This window comes from Seriola dumerili, unplaced genomic scaffold, assembly GCF_002260705.1.
Source record: "Seriola dumerili isolate Sdu_G_001 unplaced genomic scaffold, Sdu_1.0 BDQW01000258.1, whole genome shotgun sequence".
NCBI classification, from domain to species: domain Eukaryota; kingdom Metazoa; phylum Chordata; class Actinopteri; order Carangiformes; family Carangidae; genus Seriola; species Seriola dumerili.
The window spans coordinates 1,730,675-1,751,614 of record NW_019174513.1 but is presented as its reverse complement, the minus strand read 5'-3'; the positions used below and the strand labels follow the sequence as shown (position 1 = coordinate 1,751,614).

The window sequence follows — 20,940 nt, the reverse complement described above, 5'->3', positions numbered from 1 at the left end:
TTTACTGATTGAACTGCCATAACTTTCCTGAAAGTTGAAAAAATAGTTAATAAATATTTTTGTTTATCGACTTCACCTCGACCAGCTACAACAACAATGTTGCTCATAAAAAAGTGATAATCCTATAATCCTATAATATCTAAGTCATGTGAAAGGGGCCATTCGGCATGATGAGTACTTTTGTTCCCGTAGTATTGCTGATAATACTGAAGTAGTACTTCTTAATTCTTAACATTATTGATTCATTTTCGTGTATAAGAAGCATTTTAATGTAGCTGGTAAAGGTGGAGCTCGTTTTAGCTACTGCTGGGTAGTTTTAAAACTTGAGCGCATGTACTTAGTTACTTTCCACCATTGGATATTTCCTGTGTTCTGAGTATTTCTGCAAATGACCCAGCAGTGACATTGAAACAATGTGAGGAGTCTGATGTACAGTGAAATACATGACAGTGAGAGATGGATCTGACCGGCAGAATAAATGTCAGAGTATGTGCGAGTGGACTTGTTATCGGCCCGGATCTGGTCTGATATCAGCGGGACATGTGGGAAACCTGTCCCTGTTCTCCAACAGCTGCTGATCCCAGCAGATCCCAAACTCTGATTTGACTCAAACCTGCTGATCTGTGGAACCTGAGAAACATGGAGTCCCCTCTTTGACATTGTGAATGTGATAATATGTCTCCAAGGTGAGTATACTATTATTAATTTTGTAGCTGCATTGAAACTGGTGTATACTCCAGGTGAATATGATGGAGCTCAATTAGACAACCTTGCATGGTTTGGTTTGAAATGCATGAATCAGTTTATCAAACATTGCACTATGGTTTCTCTGTTGGATGTCATTCGGGATGACAGTGTTAACTGGGAAGCACTAACTTGCACGGTATGACTACATTACAGCTTATTTTCGTAATTTTCTCTCTGTGAGTGACATTGTTCGTCTTATACTGATTGCAATTTTTTTTTCTTTTAGTTGATTGGCAGGTAAAACACACTTACATTTGTTTGGACAAATAATACTTAGTAAAACAAGAAGCAAATGTGTTTTTAAATAAAATCATATCATTTATTTTACAAATTTGCACAATTATGGAATAGTGGTGAACACTCATACAAGTAAACACAGCTAATAATGTGTGTAGCCTGACACACCTGTCTCAAACACGCACGCACACACGCACACACGCAGCATCATATACAACATATACCTGATGTACATATTAACACAGCCTCATGTACGGCACACACAAGTTACAGACGCACAGGTACATACTTACAAAGCATTTCGCCTTCGTCCTTCAAGTGTAAATCAGATCAGATTTTGTCCATCTTTCTCATTTCACACATTCACAATGCTTCAATGACTCAGTGTCTTTACTCTAGCAATCAAACTAAAAGAGGTGAAGTGTGAAATGTACACATAAAGGTGAGTGCTGTCCGGTTCTGTCCTCTTCACAGATGGACACTTGTGTTTGCAGCTGTGGTGACGTTTGTAGCCTTTGACAGTCTATGATAGGCCTTCAGTGAGAGTGAGTCATACAAACAGGGCTGCTCTCAGACCATGGATGTGTCTTTTAAACAGGGAAAAAACATGGCTTACAGTTAAAAAAAGTTAAAAGCATCTTTTTGTTTAGTTTTGGTTTTCCAAATCTAACCTCAGGGTTTGTGCTACTGACCTTGGACATTTTGCTCAGACATTGAGCAAACTATACATTTTTCTGAAAGCTAATGGTAAGACCTTATAAGGCAAACCATAGGTTGCTAGGTAGTACGCAGTTTTCTCCTTTTAGCATTTGGCATTTTAAGTAGAGAGGAAGTGATAAAACTTTACAAATAACTCAAAAAATATTAGAAAAGAGCTTTGATTGTCTTCACGCAATTCTTTGTGAGGAGAGATTTTAACAGTACTTTAACAAAAAATATTTCTAAACTTTTATTGTACTCGATGGGGAAATTGAAAAGTTCGAGGGAGGGACAGTCGTGGAAGAGAAGGTGAGAGGTAGGACTGCAGATGGGTGAGGAGAGAGGATAGCAGACGACAGTAAAGTGAAATCTAGTGAAAAACATAGTGGAATCTTTAAAGTCCTCCTCCTCCTTAGCAACTCCCTAACCTTACTTTGATCTGGACTCCAGCCTCGACAGAGAATCTCTCTTCTGTTATTTGTCTTGAGTGACTGGCAGGAAAAGTCCGATCCTCTTTTTCACCCCTTCCGGTTGTAGTGTCAGGTTTGTCAGAACACACAGCGGCACTCTAAGCTGTTTCTCTTTGATTTTGGCTTAAAAAGTGCTCTGTGAACATGGAAGTGTTGCAGAAATTTCACACCTCCACCTGCCCCTGCGTCAGATGGGCCCTGAGCTGCTGGGCTGCGCTAACAATCTTCCTCTGGTGTCCGAGCAGGTTCACGCCGAGATTCTGGACATCACTGTAAGGAGAGAGCAGATGAACCTGGGAGTTTAGTTCAACACTTCAGCTTGTTGTGTGCTTTAAGTGATATTTCACAGGACAGTTATGGTAGTTTTATGTTTTAGTCTATAAATGCATTTTATTTATTGCCGCCTGTCCTGATGCTTCATCTGTGTCTGTTTATTTGTCAGCAGGATTACGCAGAAAGTACTGAACCAATTTGCACCGAACTTGGTGGAGGGATGGATCATCGTTCAAGAAAGAACCTCTTCAATTTATTTATTATTATTTTGTATATTTTTCTCAGAAGTCTGGTCAGTGTTGTTTTACATTGCTAGCAAGTGCATTAGTTGATTTTTATAGTGTACTAACATGAATGAAAAGTGATGGCTATCTGAAAGGAAGGAAATCAATCTAAAGTGTGCTGTGCTTTTGAAAGTGGTGAACAGTAACGTAAAATGCACAATTTAAATGATTTGCAGCTAATAGGTAAAAACACAGAAAACCAACCAAGATTACAACAGTTTTCTTCTTTAATCTGAGAGTTACAGCAATAACCATCTGTACTCACTCCATGGTCAGCTTGCTGACTCTGTCTAAACTGTCCAGGTGTGCCCGATCAAACTCATCCTGGTATCTGTCCATCCTCAGCGCCTTCAGCCAATCACTAACAGTTGCCACTGATGATAAATCTGTGGGGGTGGGACTGAGCAGTGTCTGAGAACAGCTTCTGTAAGACGGAGGAAATGTCAAAAACGACAGCTTTAGAATCCATAAAAAAGTTGCAGATTGTACATCACCTGCTGCCTCTGATATGTCTGGCACAAGTGTTTGCCAGAGGCTACCGTCTCACCGAGTTGGCTCAGCCTTGAGGGATGAAGGGTGCCTGATGAGCCGATCCAAGGAAGACAGGAGGGAGTCGAAGCCTGGCCGGTCCCCTCGGTCAGCCTGCCAGCACTGAAGCATCAGAGAGTGGAGGGCAGGGGGGCAGTTGTGGGGGGCAGGGAGGCGATACTGGTCTGCCACTGCCTTCATCACCTGCACAGAGAAAGAGAGAGAGACTTGAAACATAAGTAGGGCAGATGGTGTGAGGAGTCTTGTGTAATTGCCTTACATAAAAGGTCACGGACGACAGAGGGCCTGTGAGAGCGACTAAGAGAAAATTATGCAAACTCCAGCTGCCTGGCATTTTGTGTTTGTGGAATAAAGAGGAGGGGGAAAGTGATAAAGTACATTTACTTAGGTAGCTGTCTTCAATTTTTGAGCACTGGTGCTTTCCTTTAGTTGTCCACAATTATTACTTACAATTACACTTTTATTCCACCTATTATATATTATACACAACTTTACTTACACACTGTCCTAACAGGTAACAGTAATAGGAGGGACTATTACTTTTAATTGCATATTATTGCAGTGTAGTGGTTAGACTTAAGTTAAGGCTTTGAATGCATCTCCATCACTAATTTAGCGTGACTTCTCCTGCTCAGGCTAAATTCCCCTTCGTACTCACTTCCTGATTACTCATGTCCCAGTACGGACGCTCTCCGTATGACATCACTTCCCACATCAGTATGCCGAAGCTCCAGACATCACTAGCTGAGCTGAACTTGCGATGCTGAAAGGCTTCTGGTGCCGTCCACCTCACAGGAATCTTACTGCCCTGATAGAGGACAACAGAGGACAGAAGCAGTGAAGCAGTGACCGATGAAAGCCAGAGCAAAGAAAACTCCCTGTTCCAAAACGTACCAGTGAGGCAGTGTACGTAGGAATGTTATGGTCCAGGCCCCTCATGAGTCGGGACAGGCCAAAGTCGGAGACCTTACAGACCAGGTTGGAGTTCACCAGCACGTTTCTTGCCGCCAGGTCCCGGTGGACAAAGTTTCTCTCAGCGAGGTAACGCATCCCTGCACCAACCCCCCTGAGCATCCCAACAAGCTGGAGGACACTGAACTGGCCCTCATTCTCCTGAAGGAATTAAGATGGTAGGATCGAGGCAGCAAAAGAGAGTTTTTGGTTTATAGCATAGTGAAACATGACACAGATGGAAACTGTTGACAGTGTGTTGTTTTTCTCACCCTGAGGAACGCGTCCAGCGGCCCGTTTTCCATAAACTCAGTGATGATCCTCTCTGGGGGGCTGCGAGTGACCACACCCTCCAGTTTCAGCACGTTAGGGTGGTCAAACTGGCCCAGGACTCCTGCTTCACTCAGAAACATTCCCCTCTCCCTGTCGGACGCCCCCCAGCGCAGAGTCTTCACCGCCACCAGCACCTCCCTGCGACCCACCGGACGGTAACGACCTCGAGAAACCTCACCGAACTGAGCTGGAGTAGAGAGGAGGTGGAGCAGATTACACTGTGCTGACAGCTGTCACATGACTACGGTGAGATTTAAAAGAAACGAGAGTGTCAGGCCTACCTGAACCAATCACCTCCTCAATCTTGAGGTGAGTGGGATCTATCTCACGGGCGAACTCTTTGACCGCCTCACTGGGGTCCTCATAAGTGGATGGGTCCACATAATACTTTACTCCTCCTGGAATGAAAATACCATTACTATTTTATATTCATTCATTTTTGACATTTAAACACAAATGTATTATCATGACACTGGGTTGGGATGATTGTAAAAAAGACCTTTTACACCATAAATGATACTTCGTACTGTAAGAACATGGAAAGATCTGTTTCATTCATTCAGAAAAATATTAAGCAACCTTCTCTTTTTTTGGGCGAAATAACAAACGGTTTGTTTTTAGGTGGAAAAACTTTACATAAAATTAATTCTTTTATATCTATAAAATATAATTTTTTGTTAAACAAATGAAAACCAAACTTTATTAGTCACGGGGGCCTAAGTACACTCTTTTTCTCCAAATCATTTAAAATGCTGTTTTAATAAGTGGACTTTTGCACAAAGCAAATGTCTCATAATAAATAATTTGACTAAATTAAATATAAACTAATATAAAATACATTAAAATGAAAAATACCCTTGCTCACCTCGGTTACTGATGTACCTCTGGAGTCTGTCGCTGTACGGACTCTCCCTCCTCTTACTGCCATGGAAAAACAAACAAACTACGTGAGCGTGCGCATGATGATTAAAAACTTCACCATCATCACAACATTCAACATCACACTCCTGATTTTTTTGCATACACAGACCACCTACCTGCGGAATACCACCACGACCACAATGGCTGCCACAACAAGGAGAAACGCCGCCCCACCCATCACTGACCCGACCAGCAGAGGAAGCCGGTTCTGGATCTGCTGTGAATGTTCTTCTGTGGGAGAAACGTGATGTGTGTCATCGAGAAAGGTCATCAACTACACAATCTTAAAGTACTCTACTGTTTGTACTGCAGGTGGATACAGTATATTATTATACTTTCCTATGTTTCTGACATGTTGCATTTGTTTATATGTTGCCTCACTCTCATGAAGGATCTTTCTTCTGCAGATTATTAAGGGCTAATTTTACCATAAATATGAAACCAACAGTTTGGTTGAGTGTTAATTATAGTAAAGTAAAGTCAAATGGATTTCACTGGCATTAAATAAGTGTAGTACCCAGAGGCAGTGTGGTGAAGTAGATGGTGTTGCTGTAGGGGCCGTAGCCTCGTTCATTTCGAGCCCTGATCTGGAAGGCGTAGATGGAGCCCGGAATCAGAGAGTTGACGGTCACAGTGTTGGTCTCACTGTACACACTCGCTGCGCTGTCCACATCTGACCCCTGAGGGACACAGAAGAAGGTGACCCTCACGCATGTAAAGCATGTACAGTATATAAACGGGTTCGTGTGTGCATCTGCAGTGTGACTGTTCACTGAGTGTACCTTGTCATAGTATCTGAGCTGGTACTCCAGGATGTCTCCGTTGGGCCGGTCTGGCTGAGGCCACGAAAGAGTGATGGAGTCTGGGGCTCGGCTCAGCTGGTGCATCATGGGAACTGTACTTGGAACTGCCGGGGACAACAGAAGACTGATGCATGAGTTTGACTGAAGTTTTCCCTGAGGAAAGGTTAACCTCCCTCCAAATCATCCCACAACTTTTGAACAACAGTTTTGTTGAAAGTGACGGTGACCACATGGGGGCAGCGTTGCAGAGCCTGTCGAGGATATTTAGTGAGCATGAAACCGGAGTGGGAATTTTTCATGGAGCACTGAGCAGGATCTAGTTACAGTCACTGTGCTGGCTAGACCGGCTAAAGGGAACTTATCTGGCATGCCACTCATTTAATCAATAAACTCTGAGAGCGCAAACACAATGATTTTAGATCATTTAGGATAATTGAAAGTTCTAATAAATCTTGATCAATTTCTTGGAAAATTGTATAATGGTGTACTTTGCCTGCACAAGTGCCCCATTCTCCTCTCCTCTGCCCTCTCGTCTGTCTCTTTCTGTCTGTCTTTTTGTCTTCCCATTTCTCATTTGTCCCTTTCTTCCTCCACAGTGACTATAATGAGATCTGACAGGATATTGTAACCTCGAGCAACCTCCTGTCCAAAGAGCAGTGGCAGAAAAGATGGAGCAGAGAGAGACAGGGAGAAAGAGGGAGAAGGAGGGGAGGAGGAAGGGAGAAACCCGAGACAGACAGACAGACAGACAGACAGACAGACAGACAGATACACACACACACACACACACACACACACACACACACACACACACACACAGAAAACACACACAGTATCTACACTAACATCATCATCAGAGCATCTCTCTCTCTTTCATCTCATCTTTTTCATTGTCTCTCTCCCAAGCTCACCTGACTGGCTTGTCGTGAAATTGATGCTTGTGTATCGAGCTGAGAAAGGACTCAAAGCTGACACCTCATTCATGGCTTGCACCTGTCAATAAGAAGAACACACACAGACATGACACACAAAGCTTCTTTCTATCGACTTGTATCACATGCTTCAGTGTTTGAGAAACAAAGCCTCACATGTGCGGCTCTGTCGCTCAGTCAACAAACACCAGTAAATGGGAAATATCTGCCCATTATGAATAAGAAATAAGCGATGATTTAGTTTAGCTACGCCAAGCTAAATAATAAATGTTACTGTGTATTTGCTGATGTGGAACTCTTGGAGTAATACAGCAGAAAGGACCTGCCGCCTCTGTGGCTCCAGAAAATCTTTCACCATTCACAGAAATTTCTTAAAAACAACTTTCAACCGGCTCCATCGATTCAGTCCAAACATTCACCAGCAACACAGTGTAGCAAGAAGCTCAGGTTAAAACCAACTCTCATAAAAATTTCTCATTTACAAGATGCTAACAGAGAGTGGTTTGTGTCTTTAGCAGACAGTACCTGTATGAGATAAGTGACTCTGGTCAGCAGGTTGTTGAGGGTGACCTTGGTTTGTTTCAGGTTGGTCTGGGAGGGGCTGAAGGTGACACCCTCCCCACACCAGGAGCATGCTGCCGGGTTAGAGAAGGTGGGTGAGGGGCAGATGCGACACACCACCCCATACCACACTTCGCTGCGGCCTCCCATGTCCACTGGGGGGCGCCACCTTAAAGACACCCCGCCATCGCCGGTCTCATACTCCCAGGATACAGAGACCGGAGCAGATGGAGGAGCTGAGGAGAAAACAGAGAGATCGAGACAACGGGAAGGGGTTTGACATGCATAATGTAAGCGAAGGATGGAAGATGGAAGCATCTGCTAAAAAGTTTAAGATATGAAAGACGCTGCATGCTGGCAAAGATGTTTAACAGAGCACATGTAATGGAAAGAACTTTATAAAACAGAGTTTGGCAGTGAGACAATTTAAGCTAAGCGGCCACAGAAACTAAATACCAAGCACTTATTTTTCAGCTGGAGCAATTAGATTCCCATTATATTGTGATTTAAAAAAAAAAAAAAGAGGATGAATTCTGGTCACTGACTGTACATGTTGGTTCTCACAGTCTGAGTAAATGACAAAGGACTCCACTGAGGCCCCTTGAACACCTCCCAGGGAGCCAGGCACAAACAAACAAACAGACAAAGCTCACTTGTGCAGGCAGAAGAGTTGGCATCATTGGCTGCCCGGTAAAAGCCACTGCGACATTCACACATACTCGACCCCTCCTGGCTGGTTCTACTGTTGGAGGGACACGCCGAGCAGGGAACAGAGCCCGAAACAGACTTGAAGTAGCCCACAGGACAGGCTGCAGAGGGACAAGAAGAAACACAAGGAGGGTTGAGCTTCATACACATATTATAATCAATTAAATAAAGTAATCATTGTTCCTTCTGAGTCACTGGTGTCCAAAAGAAAGAACACTGAAAACTTGTGCCAAGAAAAAACAAAAGGAACTCTACGTAGATAATGGAGGCTCCATGACATCTTGGTCGAATGTTCGGCAACAACTGAGTTAGTGGCTCCTTGAGATAAGATTGTTTTGTCAACTGTTTGGTTTAAGATCACAGATTCATTGATGAACGGATATATGAATATAAAAGGTTCAGCATAAATGAAGCACAAATACCATGTCTTTTTTGTTATACATGTTTTTGTGATATACACTGTTTGTATAATTCTAATGTGGTCGGTTGTTCCCTGCACAAAATCAAACAGCAGACACTATTTTTGGGTAAAGCATCAATTTCAGCCTGTGGCTTGAGCTTCCCTTTGAGTCAAAGGTTCATCTGAAACACAGCGGCCTGTTGTTTGTTATTGGCTTTGTCCAGCACAGTCATTTACTTGTGTTTACAGAGGAAGTGGTCCACGTTAGCAAAGAGCAGCAAAACCACACACACACACACACACACACACACACACACACACACACACACACACACACACACACACACACACACACACACACACACACACACACACACACACACTAATTGAAAACACAAGTTGAAAATGACCACACTGACCCTGCAGTTTTGGGAAAGATGAGAAGATTGGGACCACTCTCATGTCAGTATGAAGCTGCAAATCAATATGGACCATTTTAATAATACAGTGGTGCAATCCTTTAAAAATATATATGTTATATAATAACACTTTACAATATGTTAAACACACAAAATTGTGAGTAGTTACTGAGGAATGAGTGAGGAACAAATCAGAGTATCATCAGTGTATCACTGACAAGTATTTCCTGAATGACTCCACACTGAGGACTATAACAGGAGTCGTTCCTGAATGACTCTGAATCAGCTGCTGAACACCCCATTTGTTTCTATAGCCCCTTCAGTACTTCATGACTATCAGACCATTACCAACACTTTTTGTGCCCCCTCGAGTAAAGTGACTTCATACTGAGCATTGCCAAAATGTGTTCCCAAAAATTCAATTCAACAAATTCAAGTTCAATGCATTCACAATTATTTCTCTCTCTCTGTTTCTCTGTCTCTCTCTCTCTCTCTCACACACACACACACACACACACACACACACACACACACACACACACACACGGGTGCATGCACAAGTGCACACACATCAATGTCTTGCTACTGTCTATTCTTGGGGACCTATCATTGGCATAATGCATTTCCTTGCTCCTTAACCATCGCGACTGAATGCCTAACCCTAACCCTAACCCATCCTGAACCTAATTCTAACCCTGGATCCTGTCTTAACCCTCAAACAGCCATTTAAACATGTGAGGTTGAGCGCTTTGGTCCCCACAAAGCTGTCAGGCCCTACAAATATTGTGGGCTCCTGTTTTTTTGACCACACAAATGTAGTAAAACAAGGTTGTGCACGCACGCACGCATGCGCACACACACACACACACACACACACACACACACACACACACACACACACATTAAAAATACCTTTTGAACCTGCGGGCTGTTGTCCTGAACTGATGTGTTTTACGATGGAAAATCTGTGAAATGTGCCAATTGTTAATGTCAACAGCAGGACAGCTGAGCGCGGAGGTCAAGGTGACACACACTTCACTTCGTGCTGCCACCTGCCAGAGCCTCGAGTGCTTGTCCTGAGCGGGACTATAAGAATATTGAGAGCACTGGCCTCTGGGTTGGTCCGCTGCCATTTGCGCACTGTGTGCGTGTTTGTGAATGCCTGAAGTAATGTCAACTAAAGGTTGCATCGTTCAAAAAGGGGTCCTTTTGTCTGTAAGCTAAATGTAGAGTGTGTGTATATTCTCATACAGAGAGGCTCTCTTGTATCTTTTGAGTGTGTAAATGGCACACCGGATAACACCTGAGCCAGCAGCTTAAAAGAAGGACCCTCTCATACGTATCTGAAGAGTGTTAAAGTGCTCTTACAGTTGGCGGATGAGGGGGAGGATGTGTGTGTTTGTCGTTCATGATCAGAGAGTGAACCCCTGACTTTATTTATATAACCTTGTCAAGAACATGTCTTAAATTTGACCTGGTGAATGTGTGTGTGGATGCATGTGTGTGTACTAGGTAGCATAGGAGGAAAAGATAAGAAGGTAAGATAGAATAAACAGATAAAAGGCTTTCTGTGTTCTCACTTGGCTCTGAGAGCTGACTTTGCTTTCAAACAGGTGAGAAGAGGAAAAGGGAGACAGAAAAGTAAAAAGGACGTCGGGAGATCACAAAGGGCGAATAAACTGAAAAAGTGAAGAAGTAAACATGAAGATGGATAGTCCAAGACAGCTGTAGGATCAACAGTAGGATTATGTAAATGAGTGCCAGATGATGGGTAAAAAAAAACCAGGAAACGGAGAGGGAAAGGCAGCAGGCGAACGACAACAGAGGAAAAGAGGGAAATATCCTCCTTCCTCCATCATTTATGTCCCAGCTGCACATTAACAGACGTGTTCTCCTACGGCTCTGACATGAAACACGACTTTGCCACAAAGCCTCTCAACGCTACTGTTACGAGCTCTGGTAACAACTCAGCCCCCTCCTCCTCTTCCTCCCATCCTCATCCACCTGATGACAGCAGCCAATGAGAGGCCAAGCCCTCTACCCTTCTGCTTCATCTGCAACCTCTTCACGCCCCCCCCCCCCCCCCCCCCCCGCCTGTAAAGTAACCGTGGTAGTGACCAGAGAGGGAGGAGGAAGCGTCAAGAACTGAGGAGTTAATCTGAGCTTTGGTGATAAAAAGAAATCCACTGACAAATAGACATGGTTGAGTGATGCATGTTTCATGGACCTACTCAGAATTAGAGCAGAAATAATGAGTTGATGAAGAGGAAATGATTCTGTATTCAAAATCGATTTTTCATTTCTGTCATTTTTCAAACAAAATTTTTTTTTAAATTATCATAAATTGTATATCTTTAGGTTTAGGTCATCTGTTTTTTTATTCTTTCTTTACATTTATTTTCTTCAAAATATCACAACATGCAGTTTTGCCACTGTTTGTACTGTATCTGATTAGATGCTAAACTTTGTGCTGCTACTAACTTAGTCTAATGACAAGAAAGACTGAATCTAATCTATTCTACTCTAATCCAATGACCTGATGAGTTCATGGCAATGAAATTAGTAAGAGTGATGGGAAGAGACCAGATGGATGGATGGATGGATGGATGGATAGAAAGAACACATGAGTGCAATTGAAAACAAATATTCATTTCTGAGAGATAAACAGAAATAGAAAAAAAGACAGCAATGAGGTGAGTAATTTGACGTTAACATAATACTTTGGTATGTAGATCACTGACCTAATTTCTCTCTTTCTCTCTTCCCTCTTTCATGCACTCATTCCCTCTTTTGGCTTCCAGCATAATCTCTCTCCCTCTCTCTCTCTCTCTCTCTCTTTCTCTCTCTCTTTCTCTCTCTCTCTCAGACACACACATAAGCTCGATCGCAGATGCGGCCACACAACAGGAGAGGTGGGTACACACGGTTCAGACTGTATATGCCGTCCCCCGCGTCCCTCCATCCTTCGTTATTTTGTACATTTTGTCGTTGAGCGCAGCCAGGAAACGGACAGACACAGAATCATATGCGCTCAAATGTCATCCGTTCTAAGCTCCAGCAGCACACTGCCATACGCAAAGGCAAGTAATCCTTTGTTGGATTTTCTCACATAAACAAGTCGCTCTTTACAACCCATGAAATACTCTGGAGCAAAGCTGGAAGCTGAACTTTACTTAAACAGCGACAAAGAAGATACTTCCTTGGCTTTTTTCTAGTGCAGAATATTAAATTCAGTGACATGTTTAAGACAAATCCTACATGTTTGCAGGAATCTAAGGGGAAGAGGAAAAAAGGATGAGCGGGTACTGTGGCTAGTACACTGAATATTGCAAGTTCCCAAATATTTAATGAGGAAACTTTTTGACCACCAACGATTTCCATCATCCATGACAAAACCTAAACTATGTGCACCTCCACCCACAATTAGAAGGTTACATAATGCAAATTATTCTAATGGTAAGTGGGTTTGTAATTTCATGTGTATATTTAGGCTGTTATTCTTTCACATGGATGTTTGCCTCATTACACTTTAGGGATTTTGCAACTTTCAGTGTGCTAAATACTTTAATTATACTTTAAAATACTGCTTTTTCTTCTGCAAGCTGCTTTTGCCCTGCAAATTTCATGAGCACATGAGGAAAGACATCTTACCTCAGCATCATGATACTGACTCTAGATTCAAATAAGACTAAATCTGCCCCTTGAGGACAATGAGATCATGTCCTCAGTATTGTTTCTGTGAACGTAGGGATCGTAACGATGTGAGGGGAAGTATTTAATCAGCAATTACAGAGAAATTACACGTGGTAGTTTTTTTTTTAAGGTGAATCTGATGGTCATGAGTCAAAATCTTTAAAATAGGCAAAAATTTTATGATAAAGAAGTATTGCTCCACCAGAATAATGCTCCTGGCACCTGGAGCCTTCTTTGAAACAGTATTTAGATTATCATGTAGAAACAGAATTTACAGAAAGTGTTAAATATAATGTGAAAACCATAAAATTTGTGGGTTTTTCATTGGCTAGTTAAGCCCCAAGTACTTGAACAACTGGGACTCATGACCTCTGTGTTTCTAAAATCCTCGGATTAAAAAACGACATGGCTAAAACAAGCCTTCTTGCTGCTTGATGACTCGATGTGCTCAATAAATTTGCTCCACAGACAGCTGATGTGATGTAGTTCAGGTTCATTTGTCATCACAGTGAGGTCTAGCCAACAGTCAATACTCTATCTCACTGATCATTTCAATTAAGTGTGGTTTGCCCAGAGCTTGACCTTTATTAATAGACTGGAGCAGGATTTGAATGTCAACATTGGTAATTGGTAAGTGTCCACTTGACATAACATGGTGGGTGAAAAAAAACAGTCTTACAGGAAAAAAAATACATCTGTCTGCTTTCAGGAAAATGCCCATGCTGACCAGAGTTGAGTCACGCAGCTCACTCAAAACAATATCACACTTTCAGTTGTACTTCACTTTCTCCCCCGGCCACATGTTCTTGTTTTCTACAATATCGTGCCTCAGGATAGTTAGTGGATGTGTCTGTGCTAAGAGTGAGCACGCTGGGTGACAAATCGGGACAATCTGACATGTTGAATATTTCAATGTCACAACACAGCCGCACGCCACAGAAAATACCAACATGGGTCCAAATTAACTCAAAGCCCGTTACAGCTTTCGGCATTAATCCCTGTCCCAAATCCTCAACAGTGGCTTAATATTTGGGAGGAATCAAACAGAAGGAGGAGGCTTGTCTGAGGGTGATGTAGGGCCAGCTCGGACCAGCTCCAGGAGCCCACAACTAAAGGACTGTTTCATGTTTGGCTGAACAGGTGTAATTGTGTCTCATGCTCGGTCGTGTTTCCGCCCGTGCTCTCCGCCTCTCCATCTCCCTTGTGGGATGCAAATGTCAAAGGAGAAAAACATCCGTCTGTTGTTTGGCAGGAAAATGAAATAACAGCAGATAGCTGTTGCTTTTCATCTGCCACTGTCCTAAACATTTTTCAAAAGACTGGAGATGAGCGTAGCCCAAAAGTGTCACAGTGTTCACACAGAAACCAAATGTTCTTTTAGACCTGCTTGAAATAAACAGCTTCATAAATAATTGAGTAATGATCTTTTAATGTCTGTCTGCCAAAATGCCGGACATGTTTTTGTAAGTGTTTCAGATGGCTACTCAATATATCATCAGTCCAAATGGTGCAGTGTTGTTTTGGTGGGTCTGACTTATCAGAATAATCAAGTATCACACACGAGGTGGAAGTTTTTTCTTACCAGTACCCAAGTGTTCTTGTCATTTCTAGTGATTCATTTTGATTTCCAATTCATTTTGATCTGGGATCATCTAAGTTCTGATGTTAAAGTGGAAGAAAAACTGTAAAATAAAAATGACAAAAAAACCAAAACAAACCAAAACAAAACAGGATAAGGCTGTTACTGCGTGTTTTAAACACCCTAAAAACCTACTTTCGAAGCAGGGTCCCATATGAACACGCAATTTTCTGCTAAAGTTACAATAGTTTTGGTAATGTCACATGTTATTGTGTAATTTATAAAATAAAATCAGTTGGGAAAACATTACATCAAGTATGTCTATGCACACACACTCCTGAAAAGCACAAGAGTTTCAGTTTTGAATGTTAAATTCTTTGTCCTATAGTAGACTATAGTACAGAGCTAGGTTAGGTGATAGAATGCATAAGCCATCAGTGACGGGGTAGGAGGCTCCACTCCTGCCTCCTGCTGTCTATGTGTCAAATTGTCCTTGAGCAAGACACTGAAGTCTAAACTCTTCCTCATGTTTTTAGGGAAAAAGCCAAATGGTGCAAACATATGAATACAAAACAATAGACAGTCTCTGTCCTCCATGAACTTGTATCTCTAAGGGTATGCTGTGTTGAGCACATAATAAACCTACTCCGCTCTGACAGGACAATTACTGGACTATGCATGATCCCACTCACAATGAAACACAGCCTATCGCTCTCCCAGCTTTTGGGTCCAGATGTGTTAACGTCTCGAAGTCACAGTCTACAGCCTGTGAGGCTGGACTCAGACACATCCTTGGTCTTTGAGCTAAATGCTAAAATCAGCATGTTGACATGCACACAACATGCTAATGATTAGGAAGCATAATGTTTATATTCCCCATCTCAGATAAAAAGATAAAGGATCACTAAAGAGATTACAATCTCTAGTACATCTTTTATCGTACATCATCATCTCTTTGGACAAAAGCATCAAATGTTAATGGCAAATGAATGTAATGTAACAAGCACCTTATCAAGACAAAAGCACAATAGTTCACCCCTGTGCTTACCTTATTTACTTTGTAGGGTGGAGTGTTATGACAAGTCCTTGTCATAACACTCCACCCTCATAAATAAAGAAATATATTATAGAGCAGCCGCTGAATATAAAAATAGAAAGCTATTAGAGCCGTGTGTAGTTAAAGGCAATCATTTAACACTGATATTCATTTTCACACGGGACTGAGAGAAGGGGGGAGCTAGAGTCCATTATTTGTCCCTAAAAATTATGTCTTGCATGAGGGGGCAGAGCTGCGCTGGGTTTAGTATTCTCACATGGCCATCAAACAGCATTAATTTACATTGCAGTGATTCACTTAAACAGCAAGTAGCCTGATACAATTCAATGAAATAATGAAAAATGGGAAAAGAAATGCACATCAATTCATCTTCAAAGGGTTCTGGTGAATGTACTAAATATAATGTGTGTTGAATAAAATACATGTGGGTTATGATGACACACTTGCAGTAACTGGAGATGAATGTCAGTTAACTTGATAAAGTCTTTATTTTTTTCTCAGAGCTGTTCAAGCTACATTTTGCAGACTGCTGTGTTTTTAATTACAGCTTCTGACCAATGCATACGTTCAGTGCCGTACAGTCTATCATTTGCACACTTTGTGCTATTATTAAATGTCCTTGGTGCTTAATTCAAACAAGAACAAAATGTACAACTTCTAATAGCGAAGAAAGTTCAGTGCTCCACTTTCTGACGAGAACGAGGATCGGCTACTGTTAATAATCCTTGACGACCGCATCGCCAGTTAACCATCTGCCTCTTTTCTCAATATTCCCAGGGAGCCAAGGAGGACAACAATGTAATGATGCCAATCCACATCATTAGTCAGTGAAGTGATCAGCAAAACATAATCAAATCAGAGTTGGAACAAAAAGCCGGAGCAGCGTGGGCAGCAACGTGTTAGATCATTCACAGACAGTCAGTGCGAGCCTTTGGTCCGGCAGCTGAGCAGTGTCGAGGGGTTATTTGTCAGTAAATATCAATCAAGGACGGACAAACACAAGTGGCGGGCCCGGTGCAGATGTAAAGCATGAACACATTTCACAGCTGAGTTGGCAGAATTGGAGGATTAATTGTGCTGGAGTTAGTTAGACTTTGAGGGCCCCCATGCAAGGGAGTTGAGCAATTATGTCGAATGAAATTCCTGGTAGATTAGTGTTTTACAGTAATTCTGTAATTTGCAGTCCTCAGACATATGTGACCACTGTGAAAAGCAGAGATTGGCATCACATTCACACAAAAAGAGTCACTCAGCAATCCATTCTTTTCCCTTCACGCCCTCAGAATTTTTTGCCTGCTCAGTTCTTTAAGTCATTAACTTGCATCCTCCTATCTTTCACTCTCCCTCCATCTCTTCCTATTTTCCCTCCACTCCCCCTCTCTCCCCCTGCGGTTTCTGTCACTTGTTCACAGACGAGTGGCCATTACATCGCCATGACCTAAATGTGTCACATCCCTCTCACTATGGCTCTCTCCCTCTCTTCCTCTTTCCCTCCTCCTGCTCTCTCCCTATATCCCTTCCTGTCCGTCTGGACGTCTCTCAAATTTTTTCTACTTCTTTTTTTCCTCCACTTACACCCACTTTAAAAAGTGCAAACGCTTTTGACCAGTTTTGCAAATGCTGACCTCAGTACTATTTGTCTGTGGCTCCCAGCCATGTGCTCTCCTCTTTTCATTTCATTATACAGTCACACCATGAAGAGTAACCTGTTAATATAGCACCTCTGGTCAACCACCTGTATTTCCTGATCATATTTCTGTAAAACTTGATTTGCAGACAATATGTGCAAAGTTATATCACTACAAATGCACTGCATGGATAAGATACAATCTCTCTGCCTCTCATCTCATCCCGACCTGACCTGCCTGCCCTCGTTTCCCTCTGGTCTTTACATATAGCACAGTTGTGCATCAGAGTGACAGCAGCTCCTTTCAGTGCTGAGAGGAGCTGCTGTCATATCTCATAAAATACCAAGAAGAGAACTGACAGGGAGTCAAGACTGGCCCAGAAATTTGACTGTTTACCGATGGATTTCTTTTTAGATATTTAAAGGGGAAATTCACTCATCAAAGTCAGTTACTTTAACAGGTCACTTTTTAATTAGAAATTTGAACTATCATCTAGAATATCTATAAACTAAAGTGGCACATTATTTCCTGAGAAATTGACAAAAATGTTGAACAATGTCTCACAATGTGAGAGAAAATTCCTAGATGTGCCCCTATAACTAGATCCATAACTAGATCCACACCAAACCGGTTCTTCCCCGGCCCATGCCCCATCACTCCACCAAGTTTGGTGCAAATTGGTTCAGTACTCTTTACATTATCCTGCTGACCCCAACCCTAACAAACAAACAATTTCACAGAATGCACTGTCCATCTGACCCAGTGCATGTGTTGTTGTGTCAGCAAACAATTATTAATCAAACAGTTATTAATGTTCTATTTAAAAAAGCAAAATGGATGAATTCTACTATATTGTTTAGGTGTTGTTTAGGATTACGTTGTCTAGAATTAACCCACAAATTAGTATGCATTCATTCAAATTTCTTTGAATCTGATTTCTTTTTGAAAGAGGGACTAAAAGTCTGGATATTGTTGATCAATTTTTAACCATTCTTTTTTTTGATCTGTCAATCACAAGGTGGAAGTGCAGTGTGAAATTAGAGATCTCTTAACCATCAACACAAGGCTGATATACTGCAGCTACCATGATGCATGATGATAAATTAAATTAACATTGTGCAGAGACTGTGAGATCCATCTCTGTGGGGATCAACCTGATCAGCACACTGTCAGTGTTCCTCAGACTCACCCAAGCAGGCAGATCCATTAAGGTTCGGCTCATAGCCTTCATCACAGACACATCCTCCTACAGGTACCATCCACTCTCCTTCAGCATTGCAGTGCATACGAGGCGGCGTGCCTCCCTGTGCTTTACTGTGGGGGACACATGTCCCGCTCACAGGCACTAAGGCCGTTGGCTCTGCCCCAGACGGAGTCGCCGGGTAGGACGCCAAGTAGAGGCTGGTGGCTGGACAGCGCCGGTAGAAGATAGATACACCCATGAGGGAAACACAAGCTCCACTGTCGACAATTGCCAGCACAAATCTGGAACAAGAGTCAGACGTTAAGATAGAGAGCAATTATGGGAGCAAGAATATTGGTGAGACATGAATGTAGTCCAATGTTACCCATTGCGTGTGAGAGGGGCAAAGCTGCGTGTCTTGATGTTGATTCGGCTGTATCTGTTTGGTTGGTACTGGTGAGGTGAACTGGGCTCAACCTTGGAGAAACTCTTATCAGCCGCAATGGTGTCGATCTTCACCCAGCCCTCCCTGGTGTCCTTCTCTTTGCTGGATGGCTGCAGTGAGGTCAGAGCAAAGTGGACGGGAGACAGTGGAGGAGGTAAACAAGAAGAAAATTAGGGACATTAAAATAAGTTAGTTGACAGATGAATATAGATTGGAAATAAACAGTGCATTATATCAAAAGAAAAACACTGAAAAAAGAGGGAGGAAAATGACAAGATGAAAGACAAGCTCAAAGTTGTGCTGTAATTTTTCCCAGGCGCATGTATAATATGAAGCAGTTAAGTGAGGAGTGTAAATGTTGACTTAGATCTGCAGTATGGAGGTCCCAGTGGGGGTTCCTGCTCAAGTCCCTGCAAAGATTTTTAGCGCTGCAGTGCTTTGTGCTCTTCTGTGACTCTCCTCTGATTCCTCATCAGGGTTTGATTTGCATTTTTAAAAAGCATCTCACTTCCCTAAGGATAAATGCATCCCTCCCACCGTGACTGCTTCTGCCTATGTAGCTCAGATTCAGCAATTCCCTCTCCACACACACAAACACACACACACAAAAATAAAGCATTTTTCGACAGTCAGTGTCAGTCACTAACAAAACATTTACTTTAGTTACTGCTTCATTGACAACAAGAGGTACAGAGAATTTCCTAAGTGTAAAATATTACATACATATTGTAAACCGTAGCGTGCTTCACACCAGTGTGGTCTGAGGAGGCCGTCAATCAAGCATAATAATAGTAATTGTATATTCAGGGTGATTATACAATTACTCCTTGTCGTGGGATGATGAGAGGTTTTGCTGTTTTGGTGTAACATTAGAGTAACAACAATTAAATTTTCATTTTACTTTGTTTAATGATTCTGTCTGAAGGTTGTTTGCCTCAAGCAGTGATGGAAAACAGCTGGAACAGAGGAATTACTCCCTGTTTAATTCACTTATGACCAGATGAACTTTAATCAGAGATTAGCTGCTGAACATTTTAAATCAAATTCAGTTGTTTGTTTAATAATGTCTATGCTGACATGCTGAGACAAAACAGAGGTAAAAACAAACAACAACAATATTAATCATTGCAAGTGAGCAGGTTAAGATGAACATGCATGATCCATAACCTGGATTGAGTAGGTTTTACCATTAAAAATTAAGAAATACCACAGCTAATGAAGAATTTATGACGTGTAAATCCAACTGTAGCTCCTCGAGCTTCAACATAACTGTCAGGGTCTGATGAGGCAGGGGTGAAGGGGAGAGACTCAGATGCGGAGGGGGAAACCAGTGTTAAGGAATTTATTCACAAAAAAAAACAAAATCCATACATACGCAGATGCTGCCGACAAAACAAACCTCATCACCAACAATGATACCACAAAGACAAGACAGAACAAGGGCTTTTTAAAGGAATGGAACGGATTAACAATGGAAAACAGGTGGGGAAGCAGACACAGGTGGGACACATCAGGGATGATTAGCAAAAGGAAGCAAAACTAGAACTCAGACACTGGGGTGACATGACTATCAAAATAAAACAGGAAGTGCACGGGGAAACAGAGCACAAGACAGGAAAGACTAAACTAAACACCAGAAACACCCAAACCAGAAACACTCAAAACCCAAAACAGAAACCCAAAACACAGAAAACCAAACCAAGAAAGTCCAAAAAACCAAAAACGTGGAGCCTCCAGGCTGAGACCATGACAATAACTGCCAAAACAACAGTTGTTGAGGGGCAAATGATATGTCAAACTTTACAAAATAAGTCTAAGGTATTACTTTTTTTATTTATCTATAAATACATGGAGAAATATGTATTTTCATTTATCCAGTTTAGAGAGAGAAATTTACCGACTATGCTAACTTAACCGATGCTAATTATTAATTAGCATAATGTTATTAGCATAACATGTTGTAGTTTAAGATTAAGAAGACTAAGTTATTTCAAGTTATTTTAGTGAAATGTAATTTAAAATCTTCCCCGTTTTTCCAAGTGTCAGGTCAAATATTTCATCCATATTT

General features: G+C 41.9%; 1 protein-coding gene across 1 annotated transcript in view; it reads right to left on the bottom strand.

Moving 5' to 3' along the window:
* Positions 1-1,090: 1,090 nt before the first annotated feature.
* The window catches only part of LOC111230113 (ephrin type-B receptor 5-like), a 41,101-nt gene continuing 21,251 nt past the window's right edge, over positions 1,091-20,940 (bottom strand). The window contains exons 4-19 of the mRNA XM_022756696.1: positions 18,813-18,982; positions 18,434-18,729; positions 8,414-8,569; positions 7,725-7,996; positions 7,179-7,260; positions 6,247-6,371; positions 5,982-6,144; positions 5,581-5,695; positions 5,409-5,464; positions 4,825-4,941; positions 4,483-4,730; positions 4,154-4,372; positions 3,918-4,067; positions 3,258-3,442; positions 2,976-3,134; positions 1,091-2,423 (exon numbers count right to left, since the gene is read on the bottom strand). Coding sequence (XP_022612417.1) covers positions 2,318-2,423; positions 2,976-3,134; positions 3,258-3,442; positions 3,918-4,067; positions 4,154-4,372; positions 4,483-4,730; positions 4,825-4,941; positions 5,409-5,464; positions 5,581-5,695; positions 5,982-6,144; positions 6,247-6,371; positions 7,179-7,260; positions 7,725-7,996; positions 8,414-8,569; positions 18,434-18,729; positions 18,813-18,982 — 2,619 coding nt within the window. The 3' untranslated portion in view covers positions 1,091-2,317. The remainder of the gene's footprint in view (positions 2,424-2,975; positions 3,135-3,257; positions 3,443-3,917; positions 4,068-4,153; positions 4,373-4,482; positions 4,731-4,824; positions 4,942-5,408; positions 5,465-5,580; positions 5,696-5,981; positions 6,145-6,246; positions 6,372-7,178; positions 7,261-7,724; positions 7,997-8,413; positions 8,570-18,433; positions 18,730-18,812; positions 18,983-20,940) is intronic.